Raw genomic sequence first — 13,155 nt, 5'->3', positions numbered from 1 at the left:
CCCCAAACAAAGTCGGGAAGCCTGTCAAATATCACAATTCATTATAAAGAAACCTCAGTTTCTTCAAGCCTCAAATACAAGAGGTGCAAAAGGCAAAAATCACAAGCTCGGAGCGCGATAGAAGATCCCAGGCATACGAAAATCACTATCTTTTCATTGTAAAACCAAAGATCCATGATTACATCTTGCAACTACCCAATTTATCATAATCATTAATCCAAAATAAAACTAACTTACCCATTTCCCTTGTTCTAACCCTAGTCCTAAACCCCTATGCCCTATGTATACCAAAATATAAAGCAAAAAAGTCAATGGACATCCTTCTTCTATATAGTCATATATCCCAAATAACCCTCTTTACATAGAACCATACCTCCAAATCGAGGCTCGAACATGACAAACGGCAAGCATTCAAACAAAAAATCACAGTTTCCTGAGGTCATTTCAATAATATGCACCTGCAAAATTTGAAACAACACAACAATCTTTACAAACCAAACCCTCAAAATGATAACAACATTTCACACAACTCAAAATCAATCCAACATTATAACAAACACCTTACCTTCTTCCAAACTAGTCAGAAATTAAGCAAAAAATACTTTGCATTATGTCCATATCTACCTCTGCAAAAAAAAAAAAAAAAAAAAAAAAAAAAAACCATAACCCAGTTCACTAATCATCCAAAAACATAAACCCAGAAAAATTTGATCAAACCATATACTAAAAATCTAAAATCACACCTTAACAGGAACATCAAAACCACGATACGCTTCAGGTGTTACCCCAACCAACCAAAAACCTGGAAAAACATTCTGAAAACCAAAACAAAAAATCACCCAAAATCAAAACAAATACATTACAAAAAAACAAAATAAAAAAATCCGAAAAACAAAAATCTCACTTCTACTTGTTTCTGAACAATCTTGGGACGTTTTTTAGGGCGACGAGAAGGTTTATGACCAGTCATAGAGTAAATATCTTCTTCAATCTCATCCCTAGACAAAGCAATCCAAAATTTCTTTTTCTCTCTCTTCTCACTTCCTCCTCCATTACTTTGTGTTGTTTCAAATCCTCGAAACCGCGTCGATTTATCACCTGCAGTTTCCAACATTGTAGTAACACTACTAGTAGTAGTAGTAATATTCCCTTTCATTGCAGCAGCTCTTCTGGGTCGTAAATTCCATCCTTTATCACCATCTCCATCACCTTCACCTTCTTCTGCAACTTCCATCTTTTTCCCAGATTCTCTCTCCTCCACGTCATCATAACTTGCTGATGTTCTCGGCGGCGTTGGTGGGTTGTTGTTGCGGCGGTTGCGGGATGAGCGTGATCCGACGGCAGCGGATTGTGGCGGCGGCGGAGGAGATAGAGGGGAATCATAAGGTGTTCGACGACATCGTTGTTGATCTTTCTTTGAACCCCATTTTAGAAATGTTAATGGGAAATTGTGTAGTGGTGATTTTACTGGTTCTGCCGCCATTAACGTGATTGTGATGAAGCTTTCTCTCTCTAACAACTTTCCTTCTCTCACCTCTTCCTTGTTGTGCTTCTTCGCTTCTGCAGCGGGAGTTTGTGTGTTTGTGTGTTGGTGAGTTTGGTGGTGTTGTTTCTACGTATAATAAAGGAGTGTTGAGATATTTTTTGGTATGACGATTATACCCTTTGAATTAGACTTTTCGTTTTGGAGATTGGGAACATGGTGGTGGTCGTTTTATGATGGGTGGTTGTCGTTTTGGTGGGGTGGGGACATGGAAGTGGGAGTGGAAGAGTGGGGTAAGAAGTGGTCATGTAACAGGGTAATTTGGTAATGTAAGTGGGATTTGGGATTACGTGGGTGCGTGAAAAGGTCAAATATCTTGCTCTATAAGACTATAAACTAGGTCATTGTTGATTTGGGGTAGTACTAATGTATGGTTTTTGTCAAGGAGTTTGGAATTTTCTTCTATTTTTGAGATAAGTAAAATGGTAGAACATAGTCCCATGTTTTTATTATTGCCTATGGGTGATGGAAAGGGATGAGATCGTTGTAAGATTTCTTGTTTAAGTGGTTGATAAAGTTACTAACCATTTAAGTTTTAACAGGTTTAAAAGATTGGTTGAGTAATCCTTATAATATTTAAGTTAGACTTTTTTATGTGATAGAGATTGATATAGAAAAATGTAGTGAGAGAAGGGGAATAAATGCCGAGATATTATCTTGTACTTCTAACTTTCAATACGAAAAAAGGTGTCACGAGTACAGTTTTATTACCCGAGTCATATCCAGGTTATCAATAGGTTATATAGTCAGTTTGAGCTATAGTGACCATCGTCAATATCATTATTGAGATGTTGCGACATTTCAATCAAACTAGTAGTTATGATGTGAAATTTAGATCTTATCCCCCCACAATTTATATGGATAACGAATGGTAATAGTAAGTAAGTTTGTGTTATTAATATGCAGTATTTAAAAAAAATATTGTCTTCAATATTCTGTATGTTTCATTTATTTTTAATACCATGATTACCAAATTTTAAAGAAAATAGTGGACGATAATGAAACTAAATTGGAAAAAAAGTTTTATGGATGAATTTTTTTTATGATATGTATTACATATTGATTTTGATTTCATTACAACCTAGGAAATAGGATGTAAGACAGTAAAGGTTATGCAATTGAAGTTAAATGTATAAATCATGCATTAAACATGGATATATAAATAATAGTCACTGTTGAGTTTGTTTTTTCATAATTGCACTCGATTGCCTCCACCTTCCTCATTCCTTTTATCTTTCTTTATCTATTTTCTCTCTCAAAACCTTGCTGCTATGTATCGGTCTAAGGCCACCATTACCATTTTGGACGATGGTAAATCCCCGATATGACCAAGCACGATCCCCCCGTTCCCATCTTTAGATAATAGTTATCCTTATTTATAAGAAAAAGTTGTTTGATTTAAACTTTTAATCAGTGTATCCAACAATATATTTCGTTTGATTAAAAACAATAGGTAGATACACATCTATTTGCAGGATCATCATATACCAACCGAATATAGATTAAATCACACCACTCAATGCACTATCTCCATATCCTAATACATTTAATCATTCGCTCACATCAAATTTGGAATACTTAAAAGGAAACCAAGTACTTTATTACGACTTCAACCAATTCTTTTATATATTCTCAAAATATAACAACTGAAATGGCAAAAAGGAGTATATTTTATCGTCAATCATATACAATTTATTAAACACATCGTGTTCAAGTGAAGCCTAATTCCGACTCAAATATACTTCCTCCGTAACCAAAAGAATACAATAATTAAGTATTGTTTATGAAGTATGAAATATTCAATTGTTACATTCTTTTTGTTACGGATGAAGTATTCAAAATCGATATGACTCACCCGTTTATCTATCGTAAATGAGAATTGGGGCCGGCCATCTTGGGCTGGTTACCTCTCCGGAGTCCGGACTCAAAAGAGTAAAATACTCCGGAAGATTCCCCAGCTAAGCTCCAATGGCTCTGTAACTTTGTCACTCAAACACTCTCTTTCCCCTAAAAACCTCCCACTTTTTTCTTACTCTCAAATTCAAAAAACCCTCTTTTTTTCTCTCTCCTCTCTATACTCAACCCAGCTTTTATCGAATCACCAAATTCAAAAATTAACGCTAAACCCTAGCGTTTTCTGTGTTAGGGTTTTTCTTTGATTTATGTAAGATGGACCGAATTAGGCATAACAGCGCAAATTTTCCCTCTGAATCCACTAATGGTGTCGGTGTCAGATTTGCTTCTTCTCCTTCACTACCAAATTACAGCAGCAAAGCTGTTCAGGTTTGTTTTTTTGGTTCTTGTGAAATTTCAATTCAGTTCATAAACTAGAGATGTTTAGTTTAGGATAAATTGAAATTAGGGTTCAAATTTGAGTGCAAAAAGTACTTGATTTGGGTACATTAAATTTGGTTGGTTATTAGGAATAATGCAACTGGGTGAGCATTGAATTGTAAATGAGATTAGTTGTCAGTATTTGGGTGAGATGAACATAGTTTATTGGGGGCTGAAGTTCAAATTAAGAATCAGGATAACGTTCCTGATGGAATTTGAGAACTATAGCTTATATTTTTACTATATGGATTTATGTTCATGCTTGCTATGTGGAGTGCTGAGTGTGAGAGTGCACTATAAGTTTTAGGCCGTCATTGTTAGAAGTAATCGCGAGATTAGTATATCGAGTTTTTGAAATCTGAAATCGTATTTGGGGACTGAAGATTTGGTTACTACATGGTAGATGCAATCTCCATTAAAGAGGGGAGTGGAAGAGAATATTTAGGTGCCTGTATAATATCTGAGTTAGTAAGGAACTATTAAATTTTATAGTAGTGTGATTTGGGAAGTTTTATGGCCAAATTTCTTGGAGAAGGGGGGCAAAAGGAAGAAAATGTTTAGTGTGTGAAAATGGGCATTGTAAGGTGGTACTGCTGGTGGAGCTGTGTGCTCATTGCTACCTGGCTCCTGGGTGTCAGATTCATTTTATGCGATTGGTGGTAATTGAAGCTATATCCGTTTCCTTATAGCTCGGTGGAAATGGTTTAATAAGTAGAAATGCAACAACAAGAATACATTGTTAGTATCACGGAAGCGGGTCTTGGGAAGTCTAGATATATGTAGCAGGGGTAATACATTGATTAGTTTCTAGTGAGGCAATTTATTGAAGAAAAATATTATTTACGAGTTAAAGAAAAACGAACCCTGAAACTGAATATATGGGCTATAAAATTATACTGGTGAATCGAGGTATAGATTATGGCCACGAGTCGAGTATAGATAAACAGGAATTTCCATTTCATGACATTTAATGTGTGGGGGTTACTGTCGCAGTGCTGCCGATTGTTATCTGCTAGAACTAGAAACTAAACATTCTGCTTCATGATAAAGAAATATGCATTACTATCACACTGGGTTACATTCTGATGCATCTTGGAAAATCCAGGATGCTCTGCGACACTTGGCATCAATTGATCTGATCGATTTGTGCAATGAGGCAAAAGTTGAACGATGTCGTGCCAGCAGAGATCTGAGGAGTTGTGGTCGCCTTGTGGAGTGTGTGCTCAACTCATGTGGACACGCATCTTTATGTGCAGAGTGCAGCCAACGCTGTGAAAACTGCCCCATCTGTAGAACTTCCTTGCCTAAAAACGGGGCTATACTTCAGCTTCGCCTTTACTATGAGTGTGTTGAGGCAGGTCTTATCTCCAAAGATTGCAATGACAGATTTCCGGAGAAGGAAGATAGTGGAAAATACCTTACAGCTGACGTCCAACGTCTTTATTCTTTGTTTGATGTTGCAATGGAGAACGGCTTATGCTGTTTGATAAGCCATTGTATCCTCTTATATGATTTTTCTGATGCCTTTGTTCTCAGTTTTCATGCATATTAACTTTGCAATAGCAATTGAAAGTTATGCACTGAAGTTTGTTTAGTCTATTCTTATTTCCTTGCTTCCTTTTTTGAGTGGACCAAAGTTCCCTTTATCAAGTTTGCATTTCTTCTACTAAACCCTTAAAATTTCTTGTCAAATTCATGCATTTTGAGTCTGGGGAAGTTGCCTTAAACTTTTGTAGTAATAAAAAAAACCATACAACAACAGTTAATTTAACACAGTGGCATTGAGACTTAAGATGCACTTTTAAAAAAAAAATTATATTGGGCTTGTGCTGTATTTTTTTTTTCCAAATTCTTCTTTGCCTTTGTCTTTGAAGCTATTCGTGACATTTATATGTGAAAGACTGACTTGTAAAAAGATCGTATTTCCTTGACAGAAATCTAATAGATGTTACAGATGTTTGCATGGATGAAAGTGCTGTATCAAGTGATCCTGTAATAGCATTTCTACTGGATGAGGTGGTCGTCAAGGACTGGTGCAAAAGAGCATTCAAGAATATCATAGAACAAGTCCGAGGGATATGTATCCGACCAGCTTATGTCTTTCTTGCTATGTTATTCGTAGTTAGCATATTTTTGCTTCTTTATTTTTGTGACTTTTGTTTATTTATAAATCTTGTCGCCTGCACTGTCAGTTTCTTGACTTTCTGACCAGATAATCTTGCAATAAATGAGATGAAAACCAAAATGGATGCACTTCTTAAGATTTTGGCAAAGCTGGTTGGCTTATCCAGTGTGCTGGAAGTTTTGAACTTGTCATTTAAGGATTCGCATTCAGCAAAGCTTGATGATCTCCACCGACTTCAAGAGAGCATATCAAAGACCAAGCAGGTTTAGTATGTAAATTAATCTGTTTCTAGCCCAGTTTATTGACACAATTGATTTGTATAAGTACTCATACATGTCAGGTTTTTCCTGCATTTGTCATAAACGTAGTTGCTCATTCGTCAAAGTTTCTTTAATGTTACTAATCCTGCTCTGCTTTCTGTTGAATCTCAGCATATGGAAATGATGATGTGGTGCATTAGACATCACTTTTTGGACAGTGTTAGGTCTCGCCACAACAATATCTTCTCTTGGCGTACACTTGTGCGTGATAGGAAGTCAGCTGCAGTAAAGCGTGCTTGGCCTGAACCAGATGAACTATCTGGAGAGTCTACAGCACATGATATTTCAAGTCTTTTTATTGAGGATGCATTGCTGAATCTTGAATTTGACGTGGATCATGAGCCGGCCAGTGCAATTGAACTAGAAATTTCATCTTTACAAAGGGACGGAGGTTCATCTTTCTTCAGGTTTAAGATTGAGGGATTGGGAGGTTGCTATCCCTTTGAAAATTTGAGGGCTGCCATTGATATACTCTTCCTTTGTGGAAGTTCTGATATGGTGGTTGCCAAACGTGCTATTGTATCCTTTTATTGTACATCTATTTTTAAATGTTAAGAACTTGGTATTGATGCAGATTCTTTCTGATTTTTCATGAAGCGAGCTCCTTAACTCTTAGCTCAGTTTTTGTATTATCTGTTTGATCGCCATTGGACAATGGCTGACGAGGAATGGAGGCATGTAGTAGATGATTTTGCAGCTACTTTCAGTATAACCAGGCACTCTATGTTGGAGTCTTTTACCTTTTATCTTTTGGATGATCACACTGATGAAGCCCTTCAGGTGACTGCTTGTTTTAGGTGTAAATACTTGGTATTTTTGGTTTTATAAGCATGCTGGATTAAACAAAGTGACCTTTTTTCTGAATCTTTTACTGGTGAATGGAGTATTAACTAGATTGGGTTTAATTTTGAAAAGCCTTGCCTTTGATATTAGATATGGTTACTATTTCGAGATGCACTTTGAGTTATAGTATGTGCTCCCATTCTTTTTCTCCATTAGGTTGAAAATTCTCTCAAATTTTAAACAACTTGCACTAGATTAGGTTAAGAATTTATGTTTTGGGCCTGTGGCTTAGGCCATTAGGATTTTTTTTATTACTGTAAGCTGTTTATCTTTGGTTGGAGAAGTTTTGTGACAAAGCTTTCTGAATCACTTTGGTCAAAACGCTAATGAACAGTGCATAATTGTCTGTCTTCTTTAGTTATGTGGTAACTAGTTTCAAGTCATCATGGCTGGTTAGATGATAATTACAATTGAGTTTCTCTTTTTTTGTTTTTTGTTTTTCTTTATGTTGTGTTTATTCTATGTCTGTTTAGAATCAAATTGATGTATTTATTGACATTGTCATTGCCTACTAGAAATCATTACTTCTGCTTTTGTCTCTTATGGTATGTGATTGTTATTAATGCACTATTAGAGCCTAACAGTTTGAGTTCCAAATGGTTTGTCTTATATCATCTCGTTTGTTTCTTCCTAATGAAAAGTAGCTCGAATATTTATGCTGTGTAGGAAGCTTGCCGACTTCTCCCTGAAATAGCAAGTCCAGAATCTCATCCGAAGATTGCAAAAGTTCTGTTAGAAAGAAAAAATCCTGATTCAGCTCTTATGTTTCTGCGGTGGTGTGGGCGTGATGGTGGAGCTGAGGTGTCCTTGAGTGAGGCAGTCACAGCAGTCAGGGTCAGAGTGGAATGTGGCCTTTTAACAGAAGCGTTTATGTACCAGAGGATGCTTTGCATGAAAATCAAAGAGAAGCAATTGAAACATAAATTGCCAGTAGATACTCTGGAAGATTCTGATGGCGAACTCAGAAATTGGACAGATTGGGTACTTGTGTTGGTAACAGAAATTTGCTATCTTTGTGTGCGGAGAAATTTTACAGACCGTTTTATAGAGTTACCCTGGAATTATGATGAAGAGAGGCATCTTCGTAAATCTCTCTTAGATTGTGCAATGGGTGACCCCTGTACAACTGCTGGAAGTCTTCTTGTTGTGTATTATCTCCAGGTGAATACCCTCCCTCTCTGTCTTCCCTTCTGTACACCATAGCCCTTGCAATTCCAGTAAAAGTTGTTACTTTCCCGTTCATGGGTCATCTTATTTGTGAGACTTCCATTGTTGGAACAATTAAGTATATGATGCTTTTTCATTGCTTCGCTGTATGGATTTTGTTTGCCTTTGGGAAAGAATACTGTACAGGCTGCAAGCTAGAGGCACAGGGCCCTAAGTTTTGGTAACTTTTTTGTGGTGGAGTTTCATATTTATAAAGTTCTAACTGTGTTTGATAGACAATAATTTGAACAATTAGAGACTAATACAGTTATGTGCTTGTTTACATACTTCAGCGCCACCGATATATTGATGCGTATCATACAGATATGGAGCTTCAGAGAGTGGAGGAGGATTTTATATCAATGCATAATGTCAATGAAGAGGTGTTGTGCAGAATGAGATCATCAGCTGACTGGAGAGCAGGATTGGTGGTAAGTTTTCCTGCTCGATGCTTATTTTGATAATTCGTATTTCATAGCTGTTATTTTTGTTATTACTTGACAAGCTGGTGGTTGCAGAAATTCGACTGTTCTTTCCCCTCAGCTTTGCCTCGTTTTTTACTCATCTTAGCTCTGCCTTTGAGCCTCCTATTCCTTTTTCTTGGAACGAGTCTCCAAAATAGTGGAGCAGATCTTGCTTCTGTAATTCTGATATGCATATTGTCACATATTGAACTAACTTCTAAGTTTGTTCATAAATAAATTTTTGGTTGGAACTCTTATACAATGGGATATACAGATCTGTTTTGTCTCGAGATCATGCATCTATGTTGAGTGCTTGACAGCTTGTCCCAGTTTATAATCAAACTATCAAAGGATAGGTGGTGTTATCTTTTGAGCGTAGATAAGTTTGGTCTCGGATGCTCTTGCATCTTCCCCCACTAACCTCTTGTAGAGTATTTTATATAGGCTGAGACGCTGAGTCATTCTTCTCTCTTTATCTCTCTATAGTGCTTGTGTTTACATTCCTGGTCATGTTTCCTGCCATGAACACCTGTTTTAGCCTTTTTTTTTTTATTATTATAGTAACACTGAGCACCTGATGTAGTAGACTGAGTTTGTGGTGCTCTTTTGAGCAGAATAAAGCTGTCGAGTTACTTCCAGAAGTCGAGCAGCAGCAGCTGAGGAATAGAAAGTTGCCTGAAGAAATGGTTATATGTGGGGGTGAGGTTGGTTGTCAAAGAGAAGCAGATATTGTTAGGGAGCAAGAAGAAGCTGCTTCTACGCCTTCAGCAACCTCTTCCTTCAGCTCTTCCCTCCTTCTCCAGATGGAGCATGAGACATCTTTCAGACCATCAAGTTATCCAATTTCCGAACCATCTGGACATGCTAGAGATATGGAACCTGAGTTTGTTAATATTTCGTCTCCATCTACTTCCAATGGTAATTTCGTCGCAAACACTGGAAGATTATCAAAGCCTCCATTCAGTATGGTCAAGAATTCCAAGCTGGATGATGTCTTGACTCCTGGAGTCCGCTCGATGAAGGCTTCGGCTGTTAAAGATGCTAATAGAGCTTCATCAAGGTTCTTTCAGGGTGAAATTCATGATGCTGTACTTGATGACATCTCTCCCCAAGTTGAGCAAAATGGTCTGTTTGGACCTTTTCCTAAAGTTAGTCCTCCACATTCTCGCAGAGTTATGGCTAAACCGACAAGGACACCTAGCAGCCACCGTGGCTTGCTTGATGACTCACCTGAAGAAAGATACAAAACTGCTTCTGGTAAGAGGTTCTCACCAGGAGACCTAGATAGACCTATAAATATGGCTTCTTCAGGCGATGCAATGGATATGTCTTGGAGGTAAGCGACTTATACTTTGTTTTTGTTAGCCCTTTTCCCCTTTATCTGTTAGCTTCATGTGATTCCTGACTGGTGCAATACGCTGATTGATGCCTGATGGTTCCTGATGGTTTCATTGTCTAATAGAACCTATTACTTCCCCCTTCTATAACTTTTAAGGAAATAATTCTTGGCTAATGATCGAAGCTTAGATTTTTGGGTCCAATTTTACCCTTATCCTCATCCCTTATATCACCATGTACCAATGACATACTTCCTCTGTTCCCTTTTTGTTTCCACGTGTGCATATCGGAGGTCAAACTTTATAAAATTTGATTTGAATTGTATTTTTTCTGCTAATATATATATAAATAAGAATATATCATGTGGGATTTTTGCTAAATCTGAGATTCAATCTATTAACATATAATTAAAGATATTGATGCCTTGGGGGCCAACATTCTGTTTGATTCCGTGGAAAAGTAAATATTGCTACTAATAAGATAAGGAGTTGGTATTTAGTTTAGTAATTTGATTTTATCAAGATCTTTACCTGGAAAAACTCTGCAAGACTTACACTACATTAATAAATGGAAGGAGTATCGGAAATTCAAAAAGAATCAGAGAGAGAGAGAGAGAGAGAGAGAGAGAGAGAGAGAGAGAGAGAGAGAGAGTTGGGATCCAATAAGGAGGATCTTAATTCTTACAATGAGAAGGATTCATTTGCCTATTTTCTGAACTGATGTGCATATATTTTGTACTAGATGTGCATATTTCACTTTTTGAACTGTAAGTATATGTGGTTAAGAAATAAGATGCATATTTAAATAAAAATTAGCATATGATAAAAAAAGTTGCACATCTTGTTCAAAAAATATGCAAAAAATCCTTCTATTAACATATACTCTCTCCGTTTTTTTTATTGCTACATTTTTCTTAAATAGTTGTTTCTTTATAATTGCTACATTTTCCTTATTTGGGGTACTTGGCCCACCATAAAGTAATACTATATATTTGTTTTTCTCTTTTTTCACCCAAAAGTACTACTTTTTCACTTTTCCCCATTATTTTACATTAAAAAAGCGAAAAAGTACCATCCAAAAAGCTTGAAAGTGACATTGCCTAAATTGTTGTGCATACAACAATGTATCAATTAAAAAAAAAAACTGGATGGAGTATATATGGATGATTTTGATTGGGGTGAGAAAATTTAATGATGATTTTACACTTGTGCCATTAAGGCAGGTTCTCACGATAAGAATAGTTCAAAATTGAACCTTATAGACAGGGAGATTCATCACGAGACATGTTTTCACAATAAGGGTGGTTCTAACAAGTACGCGCACAAGAGCGCGCGCACACACACACTTGTCCAGTACATTTATTTTGTAACAACTCCAATTAGCAAGTGTTAGTGTTTTACATCTAATTTGATACTAAGGGAGTATTTAGATTCACAAATGAACCTAAATACCTAGTGCGCTTTTGGTCTTTGCCATCCGTCACACCTTTTTGTTTGTTTCTCTTTAAGTCTTACACATGCTATCTCTCCTCACAGTCGAGAAACATACAGCTCTCCTGCTGTAGATTTCAACATTAGTGGTGCTCAAAGATGGAGGTCGGATGAAAGTGGTGATGAAGAAGAGCAGCCAAGTTCAGAATTGTTGAGGGTTGCTTCTCGTCCGACACCAGTGAGAAGAAGTTCTAGACTGTCACGGAGATAAAATACTTGAAAAAGACTGCCACAGTTTCTTGATTAATTTTTTGGAAGTGGATTTAGCTGCAAGAGGCTGGCTGCAATAGTTGCAAGAAGATGAGATAGAGTGGTAAAATTTGTCTCGGAAAGAAAATAAATATCACAATACTTCAATTTCCGGAAGAAGTCGGTCACTTGATTACAGCCTCTGGTAGTTGAACTACAGTGTGCAGGAAGAAAATATATGGTAAGAGGAGCCAAGTTGCACAGTTTAGGCCTTTTTCTTCTGTGTCTTACATCTGATGTATTTCATATGCTATGAGAAAATTTTGTAAACAGAGGATATGAAGTTCTGACTTGGCCATCATACACATTTCAGCTACGAAATTGATGGGCTTTGTTTTGGGAGGTGCCCAAGTTTAAGCAATGAAGGGAGGAGTTACATTCAATTTTCGTCTGACTCTTGTGTTAGATTACATGAAACCTTTAATATCTCGCTTTACATAAATTGTGATGAGCCTCTAATGGTTCCTTTGTTGATTTATGCTTCATTTTTTGGTAATTTGTTGGTGTTAACAAATTTGTCATCCATCTAATTGATCAAAAGAACATGTCAATTTGTAGTCCTTGGTACACGACAAGTATTTTGCAATTTGTCAAACTCTTATGTTTAAAATTGAGTGATGGCTTGGTGGTTAGAGTATCTTTTTCAGTCTAAAAGGATTCGGGATTGATTTTTACTCTTCGTAGTTGGGATTTCTTTATTCCTCCAAATTTTCTCAATATTTTTCTCTACTCAAAAAAGGTTTAGAGTGGTAGGAGCAGAAGTGGTACAAGTTTAGGTGTTTCTGAGCTTAAGTAGGTGTACCATTTGAATTTAATATACTGTGATTTTTTTTGGACTCGGTAGTTTATAATTGGGAATTTATAACGAAAAGCAAATATCGACACTAACGCCCCAAATATGGGGTTGACGAGAATCAAACTCTCGAGCATGAAATTGGGAGGTTGTAGCTCAACTCCATCCATTGAACTCCCACATAATTCTCATCTAACATACTATGATAATATTAAACAATAAAACATCATCAAATCTTATCCTCCAAAAAAACAGACGGAAACAAAAAGTAGTAATGATGATCACAATTCACAAATGACAATTAGGGAAATTGTGATGATTGTATGCTAATAATAGAATTCAAATTATTGAGTGATAATAGAGTACCTAACACAAATCGGATTATCTAATTGTTTCTGCAGATCTCATATCTTTTTGGAAAATCAGCATTCAACTACTACGACGTGTATC

The 13,155-nt window shown here is 36.6% G+C and overlaps 2 protein-coding genes across 3 annotated transcripts; one reads left to right on the top strand and one right to left on the bottom strand.

Moving 5' to 3' along the window:
- Positions 1–134: 134 nt before the first annotated feature.
- LOC104892783 (hypothetical protein) lies at positions 135–1,714 on the bottom strand. The gene is made up of 4 exons (XM_010678783.4): positions 905–1,714; positions 744–815; positions 566–626; positions 135–458 (listed from the first exon to the last, which is right to left on the bottom strand). The coding sequence occupies exons 1-3, from the start codon at positions 1,481–1,483 to the stop codon at positions 621–623; spliced, it is 657 nt and encodes a 218-aa protein (XP_010677085.2). The 5' UTR covers positions 1,484–1,714; the 3' UTR covers positions 135–458; positions 566–620.
- Positions 1,715–3,418: 1,704 nt separating this feature from the next.
- Positions 3,419–12,408, top strand: LOC104892782 (E3 ubiquitin-protein ligase HOS1). Of its 2 annotated transcripts, XR_007274565.2 has the most exons (11): positions 3,419–3,826; positions 4,983–5,373; positions 5,823–5,957; positions 6,090–6,265; positions 6,434–6,841; positions 6,944–7,102; positions 7,832–8,326; positions 8,665–8,802; positions 9,450–10,171; positions 11,709–12,093; positions 12,226–12,408. XR_007274565.2 is itself a non-coding variant. In XM_010678782.3 (10 exons), exons 1-10 carry the CDS (start codon positions 3,713–3,715, stop codon positions 11,872–11,874), a joined length of 2,904 nt encoding a protein of 967 aa, XP_010677084.2. In that variant the 5' UTR covers positions 3,419–3,712; the 3' UTR covers positions 11,875–12,408. The 2 variants fall into 2 exon arrangements, 1 of the variants encoding a protein (XP_010677084.2); XM_010678782.3 differs by having other exon boundaries at positions 11,709–12,408.
- Positions 12,409–13,155: the final 747 nt, after the last annotated feature.

Source organism: Beta vulgaris, chromosome 5 (genome assembly GCF_026745355.1).
Source record: "Beta vulgaris subsp. vulgaris cultivar EL10 chromosome 5, EL10.2, whole genome shotgun sequence".
NCBI classification, from domain to species: domain Eukaryota; kingdom Viridiplantae; phylum Streptophyta; class Magnoliopsida; order Caryophyllales; family Amaranthaceae; genus Beta; species Beta vulgaris.
This window is presented reverse-complemented; position numbering and strand designations above follow the sequence as displayed.